Source organism: Zootoca vivipara, chromosome 8 (assembly GCF_965207765.1).
Source record: "Zootoca vivipara chromosome 8, rZooViv2.hap1.1, whole genome shotgun sequence".
Classification (NCBI taxonomy): domain Eukaryota; kingdom Metazoa; phylum Chordata; class Lepidosauria; order Squamata; family Lacertidae; genus Zootoca; species Zootoca vivipara.
In genome coordinates this window covers 4,811,773-4,835,133 of record NC_142591.1, presented here as the reverse complement: position 1 = coordinate 4,835,133, position 23,361 = coordinate 4,811,773, and the positions used below count along the sequence as shown (strand labels likewise).

The 23,361-nt window shown below is 43.1% G+C and overlaps 3 protein-coding genes across 3 annotated transcripts; all 3 read right to left on the bottom strand.

Annotated features, from left to right (window-relative positions):
- Nucleotides 1–7,493: 7,493 nt before the first annotated feature.
- Nucleotides 7,494–11,920, bottom strand: LOC148684722 (protocadherin beta-16-like). The gene is made up of 2 exons (XM_088675026.1): nt 9,006–11,920; nt 7,494–8,920 (listed from the first exon to the last, which is right to left on the bottom strand). The coding sequence occupies exons 1-2, from the start codon at nt 11,427–11,429 to the stop codon at nt 8,912–8,914; spliced, it is 2,433 nt and encodes an 810-aa protein (XP_088531152.1). The 5' UTR covers nt 11,430–11,920; the 3' UTR covers nt 7,494–8,911.
- Nucleotides 11,921–16,382: 4,462 nt separating this feature from the next.
- Nucleotides 16,383–20,079, bottom strand: LOC132592570 (protocadherin beta-16-like). The gene is made up of 2 exons (XM_088676015.1): nt 17,659–20,079; nt 16,383–16,469 (listed from the first exon to the last, which is right to left on the bottom strand). The coding sequence occupies exons 1-2, from the start codon at nt 20,077–20,079 to the stop codon at nt 16,383–16,385; spliced, it is 2,508 nt and encodes an 835-aa protein (XP_088532141.1).
- A 659-nt stretch (nt 20,080–20,738) lies between these two features.
- Nucleotides 20,739–21,821, bottom strand: LOC118079389 (protocadherin beta-14-like). The gene has a single exon (XM_060278120.2). The coding sequence runs from the start codon at nt 21,819–21,821 to the stop codon at nt 20,739–20,741; it is 1,083 nt and encodes a 360-aa protein (XP_060134103.2).
- Nucleotides 21,822–23,361: the final 1,540 nt, after the last annotated feature.

Below are 23,361 nucleotides of genomic sequence, written 5' to 3'. Positions count from 1 at the left end.
AGGCAGATATTCAACAATGATGGCGGGCTTCTTACATTTTCAAGGTGAATAAGAATTTGTCTGTCTGTCTGATTTTCTTTCACAAAAACAAAGAGGGCTCACTGCTGCTTCAAACTGAAGCTTGGCTTCTTTCATGGGACAGAATGCACCTCGGAATCACACTGCACCATGACTTAGCATCATTCCCAGTGTGGGGGAAATATGGAGGTCAGCTATCCATTCCTTCAAGAACACCCCTGGGAATTACTTATCATTATTTTTGCTTGTTTGTATGGTATATTGATTAGAAATGGCACTCCTTAATATAAAAAGACACCTCTAAGCCATCTACATAAGACGCAATCAGGAAAAAATAAATATGATTTCATACGAGAAAGCAACAGCCAAATAAAACTCCTGGAAAGCTAAATAAAAACTACATAAAACTTGACTCCTTACCTACAGATGCAATTATTATTTCAAAATAATAATAAATGGCAAAAAAAGAAAACAAAATAAGGGCCCGCATCCCCCCAAAAAAGCCCACTTCTCAAATAAGACTGGGAAAGTACAAGTTTGTGCAGATTCCTACTGATGATTTGAAAAAATCCTGAGTCAAAGATATTTCCCCATCTATCCTTTGAGAGATGTCAGAAGGTGGAGCCAGCAGAGCTACACAGCAGGACACATATAGGTACTCCATATGATTAGGAACCCTGCACTAGCAAAATCTGAAGTCATGTGGAGCACCTAAGCACACACATCATTCCTTGTGCAGGTGACTGTTTTCAGACCTTTGGCACTGTGGCTGGAGGAGCTGGAGCTGGACCAGAAGCACACAGTGATGTCAGTGTCACGACCAGCAGCATGATCCCACTGCATCCTCCATATGTAGAGTGAACCCAGAGGAATGGTTTGCAGTGGGTTGGAGTGATAACTGAATAAATAAGCTTTCATTTGCTTTTGCCTGCTTATCAGGTGTGCCATGTCTGCTGATGTTTTAGGTAAAGGTAAAGGGACCCCTGACCATTAGGTCCAGTCCTGACAGACTCTGGGGTTGCGCGCTCATCTCGCATTATTGGCCGAGGGAGCCGGCGTATAGCTTCCAGGTCATGTGGCCAGCATGACAAAGCCGCTTCTGGCAAACCAGAGCAGCACACGGAAACACCGTTTACCTTCCCGCTGTAGCAGTTCCTATTTATCTACTTGCATTTTGACGTGCTTTCGAACTGCTAGGTTGGCAGGAGCTGGGACCAAGCTCACCCCGTCACAGGGATTCGAACCACCGACCTTCTGATCAGCAAGCCCTAGGCTCAGTGGTTTAACCCACAGCGCCACCTGGGTCCCACAATGTTTTAGAGAGAGACTTTAAAGTTCATGTAGCTCTGAACTCATTTCATCATCATACTTCGTATAACGTCTGTGGCAGCAGACATTTCCATATTTTCCAAGAAAGGACCAGAAACCACCGAGATGGGAGTGGGTGGGCAGGTGAGATTATTCAATAATATTTTCCTCTTCATATTAAGGATCAAGCACGGCCTAGAAATTTCATTTAGATTTTGCTGTCTTGTGCAGCTGTACTGCCCAAGTACTTGTCTGCATTCCTGATAATCTTTGTTTCAGAGTACTTTACTTGGAGAGCAAGGATTGTGCAGTTTTCCAGCGGGGACTGGAAGGGTGTCAGCCTATTTTGTGGAAGTGATTCTTTGGATTCAGCACTATTTTATCTGATTCTTTCACATGTTTAGAGGGTTCAGTGCAAGCAGTGCTGCAGTTACCTGGGGAACAAAGGAGAGACTGGTAGAAACCCGGCAGAAGTTCTAGGGGAAAGGCTGATGTTCAGTGATAGAGCACCTGCTTTGTAGACAGAAGGTCCCTGGTTCAATCTACACTGGCATCTCCAGGCAAGGTGAGGAGAAACCCCTGCCTTGAAAACCTGCTGACAGACAGTGTAGACTGTAGACAATACTGAGCTGTATGGACCAATGGTCTGATTCAATATAAGGCAGTTACCTATGTTCCTATGTTTCCTTCTGACTTACAGTGGCTTGGGCCAGAGTCCTCTTGCTCAGATGAAACCAAATAGGTGCTCAACACACACTAGTGACGGGAAAGATTCAGAGGATTCAAAGGATATACAACTGAAAGCTTAGGATGGTTCCACTACATATCCACCAAGCATGACAGCGACAATATAAGGAATATCTTCCTTAATTAACACCACTTCTAAACATTGTATATAGGTATCTGGGAACTCTGGTCCAATTGGGTTTCATACATGCATCTATATAGACTAACGTATGCAAAAAGGCTCACATAAAAGCTCAACAATACATGTGAAAGAATTGTCATGAATAAGTGATGGGTGGAAGAAAGAGGAGGGAATAGAAAAGGTGTAACATGGAGATAAATGAGAAGACATTAATTGTAGGCCTCTCATTTTATTTATCAAGAAAAAGCATTTCCAGTTTCATGGCAAAATGATTTAATTTTTTCTGGTGAATGACATATTTTCTTAATTAAAAAAATCTCTCTCACCTGTTCCATTGGCTTTCTGCTCTCCAAAGCATCAGGAGTATCTTGGGAAGCAGAAGGAGGGGTCTGGTTCACATTGAGGTTTGGGTCCCCCACAGAAAAAACAGGAATGAGGGGCCTGAGGAACCTGAACTCGCTGCTTAAGGACCCACCGGTTAAGCAAACATCGTAGTGGTAACTCCTGGAAAGCGACCCGCTCTGAGAATCCCCACAGTTCTCTGGGATGTCTGGTCTGGCAGGTGGGAAGTGAGGAGGGGCAGCGATAAAACTTTCCCTGGGATCCCTCCTGCAGATCTTGATAGCAGCAAAGGAAACAATGCAAACGAGGAACACAAAGGAGATTGCAGCCAGGCAGATCACCAAATACAAGGTCAAGCTCCCATCTTCTTCATGTTGGTCTTTACTAATCTCCACAGCCTTCATATAAGGATCCGAAAAGCCACCCACGGGAAGGACATGGAGCATTGCAGTGCTGCTCTGGGGAGGGAGCCCGTTGTCCCTGACCACTATCATGAGTCTCTGCTTGCTGGTGTCTCGCTCGCTCAGGGCTCTCCTGGTTCTCACTTCCCCATTCTGGGCTCCTATGCTGAAAAGACCAGGGTCTGTGGCCTTCAGCAGCTCATAGGAAAGCCACGAGTTCTGGCCAGAATCTCCGTCCACAGCCACCACCTTGGTGACCAGGTAGCCAGACTCCACCGACTTGGGGACCAGCTCATTGCAGGGGGATGTGCTGTTCTGAAGAGGGTAGAGGAAGAAGGGAGCGTTGTCGTTTTCGTCTATGATTACAACTCGGACAGTAACTTCTGAGCTGAGGGGAGGAGACCCTCCATCTGTAGCCCTCACTGTCACTTTGAAATCTTTGATCTGCTCATAATCCAGAGATCGGAGGGCATACAGATTTCCGCTTTCAGAGTTGACTGAGATGTAAGAGGCCACAAGGCCATCAGTGACCTTCCCAGGCAAAAGGGAGTAGGTGATCTTGGCATTCTTCTCAGTGTCCAGATCAGCAGCATGGACTGAGCCAATGAGCAATCCTGGAATATTGTTTTCCCGTATCTGCATTTCCCATGAAGACTTTTCAAATACTGGAGGGTTGTCGTTGATATCCGAGATCTGAACGTTAATGATTCTTGCTGAAGTGAGCCTGGGGGAGCCCTGGTCAACGGCTGTGATGGTGATATTATACTCTGAGACCTTCTCTCTGTCCAGGGAGCTTTGGACCAGAAGTTGGTAATAGTTATCCATCGTAGGTTTTAAGACAAAGGGAAGGTTTACCTCCACAGAGCACACAGTTCTGCCGTTGTCTCCGGAGTCCCGGTCTGTGACAGTGAAGAGAGCCACAAGTGTATCGAGGGGAGAATCCTCTGCCAAAGGACTAGTGGTGGATATGACGGACACTTCAGGGACATTGTCATTCATGTCTTCAATCTCTACCAGGACCTTGCAGTGCCCTGAACGGCCCCCTCCATCTGTTGCTCTAATTTTCATGTCATACCTGGTTTCTTTTTCATAATCAACTTGACCTAAAATAGTTATTTCCCCAGTGATTTCATTTAGGTGGAACAAATTGTATATTTTTTCAGGTACCCGGTGGAATGAGTAGGTGATCTGTGCATTTGAACCAAAATCCAAATCTGTAGCTTCCACTTTGGAGACCAGGGTGCCTTGTGGGCTGTTTTCTTTTAACCTAGCTTTATATTCAGGGTGAGCAAACTGTGGGGAATTATCATTGATGTCCAGAACATCAATATTTATTTTAACTGTGGCTGTTCTTTGTGGCTCCCCTCCATCCAAGGCTGTGAGAGTCAGTCCAAAGTGTGGGTCCTTCTCCCTGTCCAGAGGTTTCTCCAGGACAAGATCCACATGCTTGTTTCCATCCTCATCACTTTTAACATCGAGGCAGAAATGCTCATTGTGACAGAGTGTGTAGTTTTGGATGTTATTCATCCCCAGGTCTTCATCTTGGGCAGATTCCAATGGAAAATGTGTATTTGGAGAGACATTTTCAGGAATTTCCAGATCAAATTCCTTTGTAGAGAATTTGGGAACATTGTCATTCACATCTTCTATCTTGACTACAATACTGTAGAGCTCTAATGGGTTTTCCAACACGATTTGTGAGAGAAGTAAGCAAGGATCAGTCTGGCCACATAAAGCTTCTCGGTCTATTTTTTCACTTATCAACAGATCACCAGAGTGAGTATCAAGGTGGAAATATTGCTTAGCGCTTTTGGACACTAGCTGGGCTCTGCGAGCAGAGAGCTCCCCTGTTCCCAGTTTCAAATCCTGCAGCACATTAGCCACCAAAGACCCAGTTTTCTTTTCTTCGGGGACAGAATAATGACTTGAAACACACAATGCTCCACGAAGACAAAGGAAAAGAAAAAGATACAGACCTTGTTTTCTCCTGAAGCAGTCTCCCATGGTTCAAGACTTTGCTTCTCCAATTTCTGGCCAATATATACACTTTCTGACTCTCATCCAGTGACCACCTCTGCTTTTGGGGAAGTAATTTGGTGCTGCAGTGCTGGTTCTGAATGTTATATATTTTCTCACAGACAGTCTTCTTAGCTGTCTTCTTGTTTCAAATATTCCTGTGAGCTTCCGGAGGGATTTTTCACAAAACACAATCCTGAGTTCCAATTAATGCATATGCCTCTGCTGCCACCATGTGGCTGAATTAAAAACAATACAGCACTTCAAAGGTGCAGGTTGGAGGTAATTCCAAGGGTGATGTTAGGAACCCCATTCTGATGGCATGTGTATACCCTCTAACATTTCTCCAATGAAAGTAGGGTCATCCTAAGGGAAAGTAGGACATTCTGGGATCAAATCAGAAACCGGGATGGTTTCTCTAAATCAGGGCTGTTCCTGGAAAATAGGGAAACTTGGAGGGTCTGCATGTGGGGTAACATAGAGATGTTTTCTAGCCCCTCTGTTTTTTAATATTTATTTGAACGATCTCTTTCCTGAACTATATGCTCAAGTCTACCACTTGTCTATATTGACTGGTACAGAAATGTCCTTGGTTCTATATATACAGATAATGTCCCTGTGGAGATGGCAGTACCGAATCGGTGGTGCATGTTCTTTGTAAAGACTTGAGGAATGAGGTTATCACCCCTCTTTTATTGTCCATTCCGGGTTGCCCAGCCACTGCCACAGTGTCCTTTCTCTTGGCAGATCAAGATGAGCAGGTGACAAAAAAAGGTTGCAAGGTTTTTAGCTGGGGCAATTGGAATAAGATCCACTATTTGACTGTTGATTCAAAACCCTAAAATATATTTTATATAATTGACTTTTTATTTGTGTTCTTTGTATACCATATTGTTGTTTTATTGCTTTGGCCGATGGCTGGTGCAAATAAAGATTCATTCTTCCATTCATTCATATACAGATCATGCTGTACTACCCTTCACAACTTTAGGTTAATCTGAAAAGACTGAAGTCTAAATTCTCAAGCCACTGCAAGCTTCGGTTTTGAAGGTGTTCAAAGCCAAAGTGTTTACCAAGATTATGTATGGAGTTCAAGATTGAATGCTGGAGATTAATGAATCCTTGGACAACACAAACCACTTTGAGAAACCAAGAAATACTTTTATGTGTTCCAAGATGTGCCTCCAACGTAGTCTTACAACCAAAGCAGGTATTTGTTCTTGGAAAACAATAGCAATCAGTTCCTAGCTTTGCCTATATGTATCTTGACCTCAGCAGGTTTGGGCTACCTACCCCTGATTTTGTTTGCTAAATACTTCTGTTTTTGGCTAACAACAACCACAATGGTGTTAACACCGCTGCCTATTCACTACCCCATCTGCTGCCACTTGGGTTAACATGGACTTCAAGATCTTAACTTGCAAAATTCATTAGCCCTGACAAAAGGAGTTTGCTTACCACTTTAGCTTAGTCTGCTACTAGTCTGCTACTAGTCTGCTATTTAAATATTAAATACCCCTAGATACAAAAGGGGATTTCCAATTGGTAGGTTCGGTGCTTTGGCATCAACAGTTATATAGCTGACTTTATACGTATAAGTCAGCTTATAAGGCTGCTTTGGGACTTGAGAGTTTGGCCTTGCAAAAATGGTTCAGTCCAAACATCAGCCCATGTTCTCCTATACTGCATTTTTATAGTGCTATAAGATCCCAGTTTATCTCACCAACACTTTCTTTACACTTGGGAAATGCAGAGGAATTCTATATTTCAGTTTTAATGGTAGACGCCAACCCTAAGATGAGAGGAAAATATAGCCAAATTGCTTGTTGTAGAAATAAAAACTAGGCCACAGTTATTAAAAGGAAGATGAGTTTTTCTGAGTCAAATTGGTCTCTATTTATTAGCTATTTCTGTTCAGGGATTTTGTTATTCCCTTATTTAAAAATGCACTGTTTGTTTGCTTTTCTTGGCGGCTAACAGATTGAGGTTGAATCCTGACAAGACAGGAGTACTGTTTGTGGGGGACAGAAGACAGGCAGGTGTCCTGAATGGGGTAACTGGTCCTGAATGGGGTAACTGTGCCCCTGAAGGACCAGGTGCACAGCCTGAAAGTCATTTTGGACTCACAGCTGTCCATGGAGGTGCAGGTCAATTCTGTGTCCAGGGCAGCTGTCTATCAGCTCCATCTGGTACGCAGGCTGAGACCCTACCTGCCCGCAGACTGTCTCGCCAGAGTGGTGCATGCTCTAGTTATCTCTCGCTACTGCAATGCACTCTACGTGGGGCTACCTTTGAAGGTGACCCGGAAACTACAACTAATCCAGAATGCGGCAGCTAGACTGGTGACTGGGAGCGGCCACCGAGACGACATAACACAGGTCTTGAAAGATCCCCATTGGCTCCCAGTTTGTTTCCGAGCACAATTCAAAGTGTTGGTGCTGACCTTTAAAGCCCTAAATGGCCTCGGTCCAGTATACCTGAAGGAGCATCTCCACCTCCATCGCTCTGCCCGGACACTGAGGTCCAGCACCGAGGGCCTTCTGGTGGTTCCCTCGTTGCGAGAAGGCAAGTTGCAGGGAACTAGGAGGAGGGACTTCTTGGTAGTGGCACCCGCCCTGTGGAATGCCCTCCCATCAGATGTCAAAGAGGAAAACAACTACCAGACTTTTAGAAGACATCTGAAGACAGCCCTGTTCAGGGAGGCTTTTAATGTTTAATATATTCCTGTATTTTATTTTTCTGTTGGAAGCCACCCAGAGTGGCTGGGAAAACCCAGCCAAATGGGTGGGGTAATAATAATAACAACAACAACAACAACAACAACAACAACAACAACAACAATAATAATTCTTTCTGTTGCGGTTGTTTTTCATTCCATGGTTGTCTTGCAAATGAACAGTTTATGAAGCACTTCTACCTTTACTTCTGGTTTTGGAATGAGAGCTGCCATCCTCAAATCCACAAATACAAAGAAAAGGAGTGTCCAAAAGGCACCTTTCATTTTACACTCTATTTTATATTTATAGTCTGCAGACTGAAACTTGAATAAGTCTCCAAACCAATTCTGTATTCTTCGATTAATGGATACTCATTGAATGATATACCTAACAGAAAAGGCTTTGCTTTACTGGTACTCTGTTCATAGCACATTATTTTGCTACAAGGAAATGTTGGGGGAAATTAAGATAATATGCCCATGAGATGAAGACTTGCTTCTTGTTGAAAACCTCTCATTGCTTACATGTATTGCAGTCTGTTTCGTTTTAGTCCTGTTAAGCATGGGGGGGGCGGATTCAGTTCACCACCTAACCCTCACTTCCCAAAACTATTTGAGACTTTAAACACAACTGTCCATACTTCTCCAAATTTTGCAGTGCAATTTTCCAAGCAAAAAATGTGTGCAAATGTGTACATCAGGGAAAATATGAATAGGAATTCATAAGCATTGCATTACATTAAGGAAAATTGCATACCAAAATGTGCATATTAGAATAAATGCACTTTAAAATGCTGACAGACTTTTGTGAGCCATACATAAACATGGCAATCTTTTAATCTTAGAATGTAGAATGCATGTAGATTTTCTAAAGAAGAACTGTAACAATATGCAGCTTCTGTAAAAAATAAAATTAAAAAATGTGGAGCTTCTCCCTCAGTTGCAATATTGCATATTTTCTCCAAAAAGTCTATTATGTCCCTCTCAGTGTTTGAGCAATACCTCTCCGACTGGCCACTTCTATTGAGAAGAGAAAGGGAACAGGATTGATAGTGATATATAAACTTATATGGTAAGGTATTACATAATGTGAATGATGTAATTATTAACACGATATTTCTTTATGCAAAATACAGCCACGATTAACACGATATTTCTTTATGCAAAATACAGCCAAGCATTGAAACAGAAGAAGAAGCAATTATTTCTGATGCGTTCAGAAGAATTACTTGAGCTTAGGTTTCATTTATTCTGGAAGAAACAAAGGATAATATGCATCAAGAAAATAGCAGTTTGAAATGAAACCATACAAAATGGATTCAAATGGTACTCTCACCTGGATAATATGTTGACTTTCACCTGCATGGCTTGGGACTCCTTCAGAATCATTGGAACCCCTTGGATTCAGCTGAGTGTTAGGAGGCTCCACAGAGAAAACAGGAAATAGGGGCCTGAGAAACCGGAACTCGCTGTTCAGAGACCCACCAGCTAAGCACACCTCATAGTTGTAAGCCTGAGATAGAGATCCAGCACCAGGATCTGCAGAGATCTCCTGGGAATCAGGTCCCACAGGGAAATTGGCTGCAGAGTTGTAGGTTCCTATGAACTTTTCACGTTTCTGCAACTTGATTACAACAAACGCCACTACAGAAATGAGAAAGATGCTTGAGATGGCAGCCAAGCAGATGATCAAATACATAGTCAGGTTGGGGTCTTCCTCCTCCGCTGTTTCCTCCTTTGGGAGAGCCACACTTTTCAGATAAGGGTCAGAGAAGCCGTCCACTAGAAGGATTCTGAGCGTGGCAGAGGTGGACTGGGGAGGATGCCCGTTGTCTCGGACGACCACAACCAGATTCTGCTTGAAGCTGTCTCGGTTACTGACTGGCCTCAGAGTGGTCACTTCTCCATTCTGGGCCCCCACCGTGAACAGACCCGGTTCTGTGGCCTTCAGCAGCTGATAGGAAAGCCAAGAGTTCTGAGCAGAATCCCTGTCCACAGCCACCACCTTGGTGACCAGGTAGCCAGTCTCTGCCCCTCGGGGAACCAGGTCATTCGAGGGGGAAGTGCCATTCTGGAGAGGGTAGAGGATGAAGGGGGCATTGTCATTTTCATCCACAACCTGAACGCGGATTGTAACTTCTGAGCTCAGTGGAGGGGAACCTGAATCCACAGCCCTCACCGTCACATGGAAATCTTTTACCTCCTCATAATCCAGAGACCGAATGGCATACAGGTTCCCCGTTTCAGAGTTGATGGAGATGTAAGAGGAAGTGGGGCCATCATTGACCTTCCCAGGCAAAAGCGAGTAGGTCACTTTGGCATTCTGCGCTGTGTCCAGATCAACAGCATGGATGAAACCGATCAGAAGACCAGGAATATTGTTTTCTCTTAGCTGCATTTCATAGAATGGCTTTTTAAACATTGGAGGGTTGTCATTGACATCTGAGATTTGAACATGAAGTATTCTTGTGGAAGTGAGTCTCGGAGAGCCTTGGTCTGTGGCTGTGATAGTAATGTTATATTCACTGACTTTTTCTCTGTCTAGTGGCTGTTGGGTCACCAACTGGTAATAGTTGTTCTCTATGGGTTTGAGCACAAATGGCAGGTTTACTTCAGTGGTGCAGGCAGTTCTGCCACTGTCTCCAGAATCCATGTCTGTGACACTGAACAGGGCCACCACTGTGTCAGAGGGAGAGTCCTCGGGTAAGGGACTGATGATGGATGTGATTGTAATTTCTGGAGCATTGTCGTTCTCATCCTCAATCTCTACAAAGACTTTGCAGTAAGCAGAAAGTCCCCCTCCATCTGTGGCTTTGATGTGCATCTCATACTTACTAATTTCCTCATAATCAAGCGTTCCTTTGAGAATAAGTTCTCCAGTGTGTTTATTTAACTTGAACAATCTCAGCACCTTTTCTGGCATTTGGCTGAATGAGTAAGTGATGAGACCATTGGCACCGATATCCTTGTCAGTGGCTTCAACTTTTGCGACCAGTGTATCCAATGGGCTGTTTTCCATTAGTCTCACTTTGTACACAGATTGGTCAAACTGAGGCACATTGTCATTGGCATCCAGAACATCAATAATAATTTGCACTGTTCCAGTCCTTTTGGGGATCCCTCCATCAATGGCTGAGAGAATAAGGGAAATCTGTGGATTCACCTCACGGTCTAACGGTTTTTCTAACACCAGTTCTGCATATTTGCTACCATCACTTTGACTTTGCACATCCAGCCTAAAATGTTCATTAGGACTAAGGTTGTAGCTCTGGATAGCATTTTCTCCTTTGTCTGAATCCTGAGCTGTCTCCAAAGGGAATCGTGTATTTGTTGGAATGTGCTCTGATATTTGAAAGAGGATTTGATTTGTGGAAAATGTGGGGGAATTATCATTCACATCCTCTATCTGAAGTTCAATTCTATGCAGCTGCAATGGATTTTCCAGCAAGATTTCAGAGAGTAGAAGACAAGGATCATTCTGGCCACACAGGGATTCTCGATCTATTTTGTCCTTCAATATCAAATCCCCAGAATGTGGATCCAGCTGGAAATACTCCTTGGAGCTCTTAGAAACCAGCCGGGCTCTCCGAGCAGACAGCTCCTTTGCATCCACTCTCAAATCTTTTAGCACATTCGCTACCAGAGACCCACTTTTCTCCTCCTCTGCCACTGAATAGCGAAAAGACTCACACATTGCTGCACATGCACAGAGATATAGAAAAAAAAACACCACTTGCCTGCTGTTGTGATTTATTTCCATATTCGCAGCCTCTCCTCTACTCAGATCTGAAACATGTGATGATTCTTTCTAAGACAACTGCCAAAGTTGATTGTCCATTGTAAGTTTGCAAGGTATACTTTCTTATATTAAAATCTAGAAATGGATATGGTGCCTATTTCCACACAAAATTTCTATAGATTTGCTTGTAATGGTGATCTGCTTCCTTTCTCGTTGAGATTCCTTTGTCTGGTGGTTACAGACGTCAGACAGCAATTGCTGCTCCTTGATTATTTGTTCTGTGTTGTGTCATAGCACCACCTTGTGCTCAAGCTATGATATGATTCCCATAGACTTTTGTCACTTTCCAAACTGCATTAATGCAATCTTCTATAGCAATGTTTAGAATATCTCATAAGGTGTATTCTCATAACCTGTATTTTATATATCAGAGTTGTCAGTAATACACTTTAGATGTATATTTCCTGCACCCAGGAGGGGGTTGGGCTAGTTGACCCTTGGGATAGAATAATGGAATCATAGAATTCTAGAGTTGGAAGCAACACTAAGGATCATCTAATGCAGTGGTCCTCAACCTTGGGCCTCCAGATGTTTTTGGCCTACAACCCCCATGATCCCTAGCTAGCAGGAGCAGTGGTCAGGGATGATGGGAATTGTAGTCTCAAAACATCTGGAGGCCCAAGGTTGAGGACCACTGATCTAATCCAACCCCCTGCAATGCAGGAATCTCAACTAAAGCATCCATGACAGATGGCCATCCAACCTGTGCTTAAAAACCTCCCAGCAAGGTAGAATTCACTGCCTCTTGACTGCCACTGAGTCTGACTGTTGAACGGCTCTGTCAGAAAGTTCTTCCTGATGTTTCGTTGGATTCTCCTTTCTTGTAACTTGATGCCATCGGTTCAGGTCCTACCCTCTGGAATGTTTGCCCCATCTTCCATGTAGGAGCCCTTAAGATATTTGAAGATGGCTATCAGTCATCTTCTCTGAGTCTCTTCTTCTCCAGGCTAAACATACCCAGCTCATTCAACCGTTCCTCATAAAGCTTGGTTTCCATACCTTTTATCACATTGGTTGGCCTCTTCTGCAAACATTCCTGCTGGTCAACATCCTTCTTAAATTGTGACGCCCAGAACTGCACACAGTGTGCCAAGTGTGGTCTGACCAAGGCAGAATAGAATTGTACTATTACTTCCCTTGATCTGGACATTATACTTCTGTTGATGCAGCCTAGAATAGCATTAGCTTTTATTTTTATTTTTTTGTTGCTGCTTCACACATAATGTTAAGCTTGTGGTCCACTAAGACCCCTAGATCCTTTTCACGTGTACTACTGGTAAGCCATGTATCGCCCATCTTATATTTGTACAGCTGGTTATTACTGCCGAAAGAGTTGGATCCCTTCCAACTCTTCAATTCTATGATTCATTCAAGCTAAACGAAAAACATGAGACACCCTAATGAGTAGGAAAACTTCAGAATGGGAACTGTGTACATAGTATCAAAGAACTGTGCATCACAGAGATGGATGGATCCTTGTGGATCATCCAGTATAAGCCCTTCATTGATGCAGGAGATGTACGGCTAAAGTATCTGCCACAAATAGATCCAACAAGATAGTCCCCCACCTGCTTTCAGAATGCTAGGGGGCTATCTATGTTATTCTTAAAGTGTGGTGTCCAAAACTGGACATAGTAGCCCTGGTGAGATCGAAGTAGTGCAGTAAAAAAAACAAACCTGGAACTATTACTTCCCATTAGTTGGAAATAATTGCCACTTTTTTGTCTGGGAGGAGAGTCCTGCTGACTCATGTTCTGCTTATGATAAATTTCATTACTGAGATTCTTTCCACATGTACAAAATTGCAAAACTAGATATCTTCCAGGTGCATTTCATTTATTTATTTATTGCCTATTTTGTCTGGGGTTTTTTGCCTATCATGGCTATTTATTCCTGTCTTAAGAGGTGTTAACTACCCTTCTTAATTTTGTACCAGCTGCAAATCTGGTAAGGATTCCTTCCATCTGTTCATATAACTTCATATACAATGGTGCCCCGACTTACGAATTTAATCCGTTCCGAAGGCACCTTCATAATTCGAAAAATTTGTAAGTCGAAAAGCGCCATTGGAAATGCGATTTCCCATAGGAATACATTGGAAATGGAAAAAATCATAAGCAACCCCATCTAAAAATTCATAAGCAACCCCATCTAAAAATTCATAAATCGAAAAAACCTTATCTAAAACTGCTGCGGTTTCCGTTCGGATGTTGAGAAATACGTAAGCGTGTGGCCATTTGCCCTACTCGTAAGTCGAAAAATTCAGTTGTCGAGTCATTCGTAAGTCGAGGTACCACTGTAATGGTTTGTTTGGATAAATATGGGAATATTTGGACTGGGTTTATACAAAATGTAGTAGACTATTAATATATACATATGTATTCAAATAATGACATCAAATTGATAAAAGAATGTATGCATTAGGGTATTGCATATATTCATATATATATTCTACACATTTTTGTGCCTGTTTGTTTTTCTTTTCTTCTATTTGCATCACTTTATTTCTTAATAATTGAAACCTTTTCAATAAAGTATATTCATATCATATAATATCAGGGTGAAGAGTATCTGGCCCAGAACAGAGCCCTGCTGCCCCCCCCACTCAAAACCACGCTTTAATGTGATGAGGAAATACTGATGAGCACTCTTTGATTACAGTTCTCCAACCAGCAATGAATCCACCTGATCATCTCGTTTGCATATATGTAACCTGCTAACCAAAAGATCATGGACTTTGTTAAATTATTTCCTGAAGTCAAGGCAAATAGCATCCAGAGCATCCACAAAATTCACTAAGCTAGTACGCCAATAAAACGGATATAAGATTAGTCTGGCAGGATTTCTTTTTCGCAAATCCATGTGGTCTTTTACTAATCACTGCATTGTTTTCAATATGCTTACAAAATGACTTCTTTGTAATCTAATATTTTCCTTAGAATCAAAGTCAGAGGGAATAGTCTCAAATTTCCCAGATCTCCCCCCCCCTTAAAAAAAAGAAGACTGGAGTGACATTTGCCTGTCTCCAGGCCTGTAACAACTCACCTGCTCTCTAAAACTTCTCACTGTTGATAGACAGAGTGTTTCTGAAAGAATACCAGCAATTCATCTGTCCCTGAAGACTTGAACTAATTTAATACAACTAGGTAATCCTTGACCAGCTCCTAATCTATCTTGAACTGCAATCCTGCACCCCACCCATCAGTCCTGCTGCCTATGTAAGGTTGGACGCAGTTCCCCTTTTGGGAGAAGATAAATGCAAAACAGGAGATGAGCAGTTCTGCCTTCTCTTTGTCATCTGTTACCATTTCACCATCTTTACTTGAAAGAGCCCCTTTTCTTCTTCACCAGCCTCAGCTCCTTCATAGCATTAGCTTTCCTGACAACTCCTCCTAGAATTCAGAGCTACTTGCCTGTGTTCATCCTTGGTTACCTGTCCTTCCATTTATTATACATGTCTTCCCTGCTCTTAATGAACTGTACTGGTTACTGGTTTGTTTCTGGGTTGTTATTCTTCTAATCCATGGCCAGTGCATTGCTGCCCCTTGCAATATTGCCCCTCCATGGTGGCACTGACCCTCTGGAATACCCCCCCCCAAAAAAAAGCATTCAAGTTGTATTATTTCTTTTTGTTTTGTTTTTACCTTAAACTGTATATAAATTGTCTAAATAAGTCCCTAATGCTGTCCTCCAGTTTCTTTTGCTGCTGGTTTTAATATAGTATACTTTAAGTGCAGTCACGTTTAATCACATTTTTGCTGATTTATTGTTGCCCACTTTAAGATACCTTTCTTACTAAACAGTATGTAGACTGAGGGCTAATCTACACTGGTCAGTTATAAGATCAAAAAATTGTTATAAAAATGTGACACCAGAGGGCATTGTAGAGCAACAATCCATCATTAATGGGAAATTGGGTCGAGAGCTATATTACGTTGTGGGTTTTTGTTTGTTTTTTAACGTTTTCTCAGATCAGTGTAGATCCATCCTGAGAATGTTCCACATGATGCTAGATGCTTTCCAGCATATGCCAAGTTAAGTTGCAAGCAGAACATTATTAGCACAATAGAAACAATCTTGAATACAGTTCTCATATCAGCTGTTAAGGAGAACTTTTATGCTAACATAACCATAAGGAGGCTGCACCAAGAAAGGAGGGAGGCAGTTTATTTCTCGTTTATTTCTCCAATGGAGGCCAGTCTTATTCATCTAGCAGAGGGCTGGGGAACATCAGGCACAGGGACCAAACTCTGCCCTCCAAGTCTCTCTGTTTGACCACACCCCTTATCCACAGGCCACACCCCTCCCTGGCCCAACTTTGTTACACAAGTCTTTTGCTTGACTGGAGTATGCCCGCGAATCCTGATCTTGATGCTTGCATGGCTTGAGGAATGTGTAAGTGTGTTTAGAAACTAGACTTGAGGAAGGTAAAATTTACATTCATTGCTCTGCCCACTTGCTTCTGGCCCTGCCCAGCACTGGCATGTGGCCCTTAGAAGGTGGTCCAGAAGGAAATATGGTCCTTGGACTGGAAAAGTTCCCCCTGAGGATTACTGCCAAGTAAAAGTTGTCATGAAAGCCTCTAGTGAATATGTGAACGGCCTTGTGAAGCCATACTTCTTTCTTTAAAGTCCCCAGGTGTCTAGATGAGCCCCAACAAATGAAACAACCAAAAATGCTATATTCGAAAAGCAAAGCAGCATAAAAGCTGTAGAAAGTGTTAGCCATTGGTAGTCTGCAATATTACCATCTATGTGGATTTAGTCCTGCAGTATTTCAATAAGAGCCTGTCCACTACTGAAATACAGATGCAGAGCAAGGCTATTGCAAGGGAAAGGCAATTTTACCTTGAGAGATTCTCTGCTGCACACCAGGTTGATTATTGAGTCAATAAAAAGTCATTTGCTTTGGTGACTAATCTGGTGGGGGTGCTGTGCTCAAATGTCGTTTTAGATAGAGAATATCAGCAAACTCACGCATTGGTTGAAAGGACTGGTGGGACTACCAAAATCAGAAAAATATAGGACAGCATATTTCTTCAAGAAACAGTAAACATGTGCAGCAGAAATAACTGCTGCAGAAAATATGTAGATAACATACCTGGATTTAAAAACACTTGTTAATATATATGTGGGAACCCTGGCCCTTCAGGCTGCAGCAGGGGCATAGGAAGGGCGCGGGGCGAAAGGGGCGCTCTGCCCTGGGCAGCGCAATCCTGAGGGCGCCATTGCGGCTGCCCCCGCCCGCGTTGGGCGCCCCGCCCCCAGAACGTGCACCAGCCCCGCCCCAGTCTGCTCTCCACCCCCGGTGCTGGAGTATGAAGCTCTGCCACTGGGCTGCAGCTTGTGGGAGAGGAGGAAAGCCAAAATACTCCAAAAACTCCATGTGCTCCTTTTTCCTCTCCCCCTCTTCCTTTCAAACCAATGTCTGTGTTTGCTTTCTCCTCACTTCCCTCTCCTTTGTGTTTCGGGTACTGATTACATATAAGTCACTCTTGGTGCCTTTCAAGCTGAACAGCAGGTCAAAAAAAGTAAATAAATGCACATAAGCATTTAAAGATACTGGTATGCACATCAACATCATCCATGCTATATTAATTTCTTCTAGGAGAGAGTGACACGCTGGTGTACATGCAACAATTATGATTATGCATGAAGTCTGACTCTCGAGCCAATTTTAGTGCAGAGACCCACAATGCAGGAGCTGACAGACAGGACCCTAAAAATGAATAACGATGGAAAAAAGATGGGCTTGGAAGAAAGGGATTTGAGTAAATGATAGATGAAAGAAGAAAAGGAACAATGGAAAATTGAGGTGAAGAATGAAAGGGACAGTGGGCTGTGGGGAAGAACCACCTCACATTGAACTTGGAAACAGTGGGGCTCTCCTGTTAGCAAAGAACACCACAGAACAGGGAAAGAAACTGAGACAAAAAAGGAGCAATAGGACAGAGGTGCAGAAAGTAGATGTGGAATAAGCAGTCCATGTTAAAACTGAACCTCTGTAGTCACTATATAGGTAACCAATACAGAGAAGAATAAGGAGACAGAAACAAATATCAGATGTGATTGATTACCAAGCAACAAGCATTCCCAAAGTCATCATGACCTGTTTTGATATGATATACTGAGATTGATATTTAAAACAAACAAAAACAAACCAACAAACAAACTGAAAGCTTCTTTCTCACCTCTTCCCCCGAATCTTCTTTCCCCACCTGCTCAGGAATATCTTGGGAAGCAGAAGGAGGGGTCTGGTTCACATTGAGGTTTGGGTCCCCCACAGAAAAAACAGGAATGAGGGGCCTGAGGAACCTGAACTCGCTGCTTAAGGACCCACCGGTTAAGCAAACATCATAGTGGTAACTCCTGGAAAGCGACCCGCTCTGAGAATCCCCACAGTTCTCTGGGATGTCTGGTCTGGCAGGTGGGAAGTGAGGAGGGGCAGCGATAAAACTTTCCCTGGGATCCCTCCTGCAGATCTTGATGGCAGCAAAGGAAACAATGCAAACAAGGAACACAAAGGAGACTGCAGCCAGGCAGATCACCAAATACAAGGTCAAGCTCCCATCTTCTTCATGTTGGTCTTTACTAATCTCCACAGCCTTCATATAAGGATCCGAAAAGCCACCCACGGGAAGGACATGGAGCATTGCAGTGCTGCTCTGGGGAGGGAGCCCGTTGTCCCTGACCACTATCATGAGTCTCTGCTTGCTGGTGTCTCGCTCGCTCAGGGCTCTCCTGGTTCTCACTTCCCCATTCTGGGCTCCTATGCTGAAAAGACCAGGGTCTGTGGCCTTCAGCAGCTCATAGGAAAGCCACAAGTTCTGGCCAGAATCTCCATCCACAGCCACCACCTTGGTGACCAGGTAGCCAGACTCCACCGACTTGGGGACCAGCTCATTGCAGGGGGATGTGCTGTTCTGAAGAGGGTAGAGGAAGAAGGGAGCATTGTCGTTTTCGTCTATGATAATGACTCGGACAGTAACTTCTGAGCTGAGGGGAGGAGACCCTCCATCTGTAGCCCTCACCATCACTTTGAAATCTTTGATCTGCTCATAATCCAGAGATCGAAGGACATACAGATTTCCGCTTTCAGAGTTGATTGAGATGTAAGAGGCCACAAGGCCATCAGTGACCTTTCCAGGCAAAAGGGAGAAGGTGATCTTGGCATTCTTCTCAGTGTCCAGATCAGCAGCACGGACTGAGCCAATGAGCAATCCTGGAATATTGTTTTCCCGTATCTGCATTTCCCATGAAGACTTTTCAAATACTGGAGGGTTGTCATTGACATCTGAGATCTGAACGTTAATAATTCTTGTTGAAGTGAGCCTGGGGGAGCCCTGGTCAATGGCTGTGATGGTGATATTATACTCTGAGATCTTCTCTCTGTTCAAGGGATTTTGGACCAGAAGTTGGTAATAGTTATCCATTGTGCGTTTTAAGGCAAAGGGAAGGTTTGCCTCTACAGAGCACACGGTTCTGCCATTATCACCAGAGTCTCGGTCTGTGACACTGAAAAGGGCCACCACTGTGTCCAGAGGAGAATCTTCTTGTATACTGCCAGTGATGGATATGACGGACACTTCAGGGACATTGTCATTCACGTCTTCAATCTCTACCAGGACCTTGCAGTGCCCTGAAAGACCCCCTCCATCTGTTGCCCTGATGTTCATGTCATAGCTGGTTTCTTTTTCATAATCAACTTGACCTAAAATAGTGATTTCCCCAGTCATGTCATTTAAGTGAAATAAATTGTATATTTTTTCAGACACCCGGTGGAATGAGTAGGTGATCTGTGCATTTGAACCAAAATCCAAATCTGTAGCTTCCACTTTGAAGACCAGAGTGCCGTGTGGGCTGTTTTCTTTTAACCTTACTTTATATTCAGGGTGAGTAAACTGAGGAAAGTTGTCATTATTGTCCAGAACGTCAATATTTATTTGAACTGTCCCTGTTTTTTGTGGCTCCCCTCCATCCACAGCCATGAGAGTTAATCCAAAATGTGGCTCCTTCTCCCTGTCCAGTGGCTTCTCCAGGACAAGATCCACATATATCCTTCCATCCTTGTTGTTTTCTACTCTGAGCCGGAAATGCTCATTTGGACTGAGTGTATAGTTTTGGATGTTATTTTCCCCCAGATCCTCATCTTGGGCAGATTCCAAGGGGAATCGTGTATTTGTAGGAACAATCTCGGGAATTTTCAGATCAAATTCATTTTTTGAGAATTTTGGAACATTGTCATTCACATCTTCTATCTTGACTACAATACTGTAGAGATCTAATGGGTTTTCCAGCACAATTTGTGAGAGAAGTAAGCAAGGATTAATCTGGTCACACAAAGCTTCTCTATCTATTTTATCATTTATCAAAAGATCCCCAGAGTGAGTATTAAGGTGGAAATATTGCTTAGTGTTCTTAGAAACAAGCTGGGCTCTGCGAACAGAGAGCTCCCCTGTTCCCAGTTTCAGATCCTCCAGCACATTAGCCACCAAAGACCCCCTCTTCTTTTCTTCAGGCACAGAATAGTGAAGTGATATATTCAGTGCTCCAGGAAGACAAAGAAAAAGCAAAAAATACAGACCTTGTTCCTTTCTGTAGCCGTCTCTCATGGTTCAAGAATCTGCCTCTTCAATGTCTGGCCAAAAAATTGATCTTTCTGACAGGCACCCAAAGATAATCTCTGCTGCTGGTGAAATAAATTTGGTGCTGCAGGCTTTTATTTCTGCATCACAGACAAAAACTGGCTTTCTTCTTGTTGCAGAGGTTTCTTTTGAAAATAAAATTCTGAGTTCCAAAATATGTGTTTGTGCATACTGCCACCATGTGGATGTATAATGAAATAATAACTAGGACTATGTTTTTCATTCAATGTTTGCTAAAACTCGAAGTTCTCACATAAACACCATGAATCTGATTTGTAAATATGCTAAGAGAGACATTCCATATATCTTTGTAAACCAAGAAAACCCTATATATATATTGCTTTACCTCAAATAGGAAGTGTAGTTTAACTGTCACAGAGCTGCAATTACAATTACCTATAACAAAATCCACTTTTCTGAAGCTCCTCTCTCCAACTTAGAATACTGTAGATGCAACAGACAGTTATTATGTTTCCAGATTATGGTGAATTACCTCTGCCTCCCACAGAGATAATGTATTATGAGAATAATATTTAAGCAATATATGACCATGTCATAAATAACTTCCAATAGAGCTTTGTAATTTTTTTACAATATTACACATCTAAAAATTGAATATATGAAAACTATATAAGCAATATTCTCACCTGAAATATATCCCGATTTTCCTCTGGATGACCTGGGACTCCCTCAGAATCATTGGAACTCCTTGGATTCACCTGAGTGTTAGGAGGCTCCACAGAGAAAACAGGAAATAGGGGCCTGAGAAACCGGAACTCACTGTTCAGAGACCCACCAGCTAAGCACACCTCATAGTTGTAAGCCTGAGATAGAGATCCAGCACCAGGATCCGCAGGGTTCTCCTGGGAATCAGGTCCCACAGGGAAATTGGCTGCAGAGTTGTAGGTTCCTATGAACTTTTCACGTTTCTGCATCTTGATTACAACAAACGCCACTACAGAAATGAGAAAGATGCTTGAGATGGCAGCCAAGCAGATAATCAAATACATAGTCAGGTTGGGGTCTTCCTCCTCCGCTGTTTCCTCCTTTGGGAGAGCCACACTTTTCAGATAAGGGTCAGAGAAGCCGTCCACTAGAAGGATTCTGAGCGTGGCAGAGGTGGACTGGGGAGGATGTCCATTGTCTCGGACGACCACAACCAGATTCTGCTTGAAGCTGTCTCGGTTACTGACTGGCCTCAGAGTGGTCACTTCTCCATTCTGGGCCCCCACCGTGAACAGACCCGGTTCTGTGGCCTTCAGCAGCTGATAGGAAAGCCAAGAGTTCTGAGCAGAATCCCTGTCCACAGCCACCACCTTGGTGACCAGGTAGCCAGTCTCTGCCCCTCGGGGAACCAGGTCATTCGAGGGGGAAGTGCCATTCTGGAGAGGGTAGAGGATGAAGGGGGCATTGTCATTTTCATCCACAACCTGAACGCGGATCGTAACTTCTGAGCTCAGTGGAGGGGAACCTGAATCCACAGCCCTCACCGTCACATGGAAATCTTTTACCTCCTCATAATCCAGAGACCGAATGGCATACAGGTTCCCCGTTTCAGAGTTGATGGAGATGTAAGAGGAAGTGGGGCCATCATTGACCTTCCCAGGCAAAAGCGAGTAGGTCACTTTGGCATTCTGCGCTGTGTCCAGATCAACAGCATGGACCGAATTGATCAGAAGACCAGGAATATTGTTTTCTCTTAGCTGCATTTCATAGAATGGCTTTTCAAACACTGGAGGGTTGTCATTGACATCTGAGATTTGAACATGAAGTATTCTTGTGGAAGTGAGTCTGGGGGTGCCCCTGTCAGTGGCTGTGATAGTAATGTTATATTCACTGACTTTTTATCTGTCCAGTGGCTGTTGGGTCACCAGCTGGTAATAGTTGTTCTCTGTGGGTTTGAGCACAAATGGCAGGTTTGTTTCTGTGGTGCAGGCAGTTCTGCCACTGTCTCCAGAGTCCACGTCTGTGACACTGAAGAAAGCCACCATTGTGTCTGGGGGAGAGTCCTCAGGTAAGGGACTGGTGATGGATGTGATGGTAATCTCTGGAGCATTGTCATTCTCATCCTCAATGTCTACAATGACTTTGCAGTAAGCAGAAAGACCTCCTCCATCCGTAGCTCTGATACGCAGATCATAATTTCTGTTTTCTTCATAATCAATTGTCCCTGAAACGGTAATTTCCCCAGTCTTTTTGTTTAAGTTGAATGATCTTAGCACACTTTCTGGCACTTCACTGAATGAGTAAGTGAGGTGAGCATAGGAACCAAGATCCATGTCAGTGGCTTCCACTTTGGTGACCAGCGTATCCAATGGGCTGTTTTCCATTAGCTTCACCTTGTACACAGATTGTTCAAATTGAGGAAAATTATCGTTGTTATCTAGAACATCAATTATAATTTGTGCTGTTCCAGTTCGTTTAGGGATTCCCCCATCAACAGCTGACAGAATAAGGGTAATCTGTGGATTTACCTCACGATCTAACTGCTTCTCCAATACCAGTTCTGTATATTTGCTTCCATCACTGTTCCTTTGGACATCCAGTCTAAAATGTTCATTAGGACTAAGTGTGTAATTTTGTACAGCATTTTCTTCTATATCTGAATCCTGCGCTCTCTCCAAAGGGAATCGAGTGTTCACTGGTACCTGCTCAGGTATTTCAAAAATGAATTCCATTTTTGAGAATTTAGGAGTATTATCATTGATATCTTGTATTTGAACTTTGATTCTCTGCAGCTGCAATGGGTTTTCAAGCACAATTTCAGAGAACAGAAGACAAGGATCATTCTGACCACACAGAGACTCTCGGTCTATTTTGTCCTTTAATATCAAATCCCCAGAATGTGGATCCAGATGGAAATACTGTTTGGAGCTCTTAGAAACCAGCTGGGCTCTTCGAGCAAAAAGTTCCTTTGCATCCACTTTCAAATCTTTCAGCACATTAGCTACTAGAGACCCACTTTTCTTTTCCTCTGGCACTGAATAGAGGATGGGTTGACACATTGCAATACACATGCAGAAATACAGAACCAAACTCAAAACTTGCCTTTTGTGCATTTCCATTGTTCCAGCTTCACTTCCAGTCAGTTCAAATTAGAAGAAGTATCTGTCCAGAATTTCCTTTCTTGAATTACACACCTTCAAGGCCAATCCGTCCTTAGCTGTTTTGAAACAGATGCAGAGGTCTGTTCCTTTGGATTATAATCAGCAAATGGCCTTTCTTTTTAAGATTGCTTTGTCTAATGGC

Coding starts and splice junctions, on each gene's coding strand:
- LOC148684722 (XM_088675026.1), bottom strand. CDS start 11,429: ATGGAAATAAATCACAACAGCAGGCAAGTGGTGTTTTTTTTTCTATAT.
- LOC132592570 (XM_088676015.1), bottom strand. CDS start 20,079: ATGAGAGACGGCTACAGAAAGGAACAAGGTCTGTATTTTTTGCTTTTT. Junction 16,470..17,658: donor AAGAAGATTCGGGGGAAGAG/GTGAGAAAGAAG, acceptor TGATTTTGGTAG/TCCCACCAGTCCTTTCAACC.
- LOC118079389 (XM_060278120.2), bottom strand. CDS start 21,821: ATGCAGCTAAGAGAAAACAATATTCCTGGTCTTCTGATCAATTCGGTC.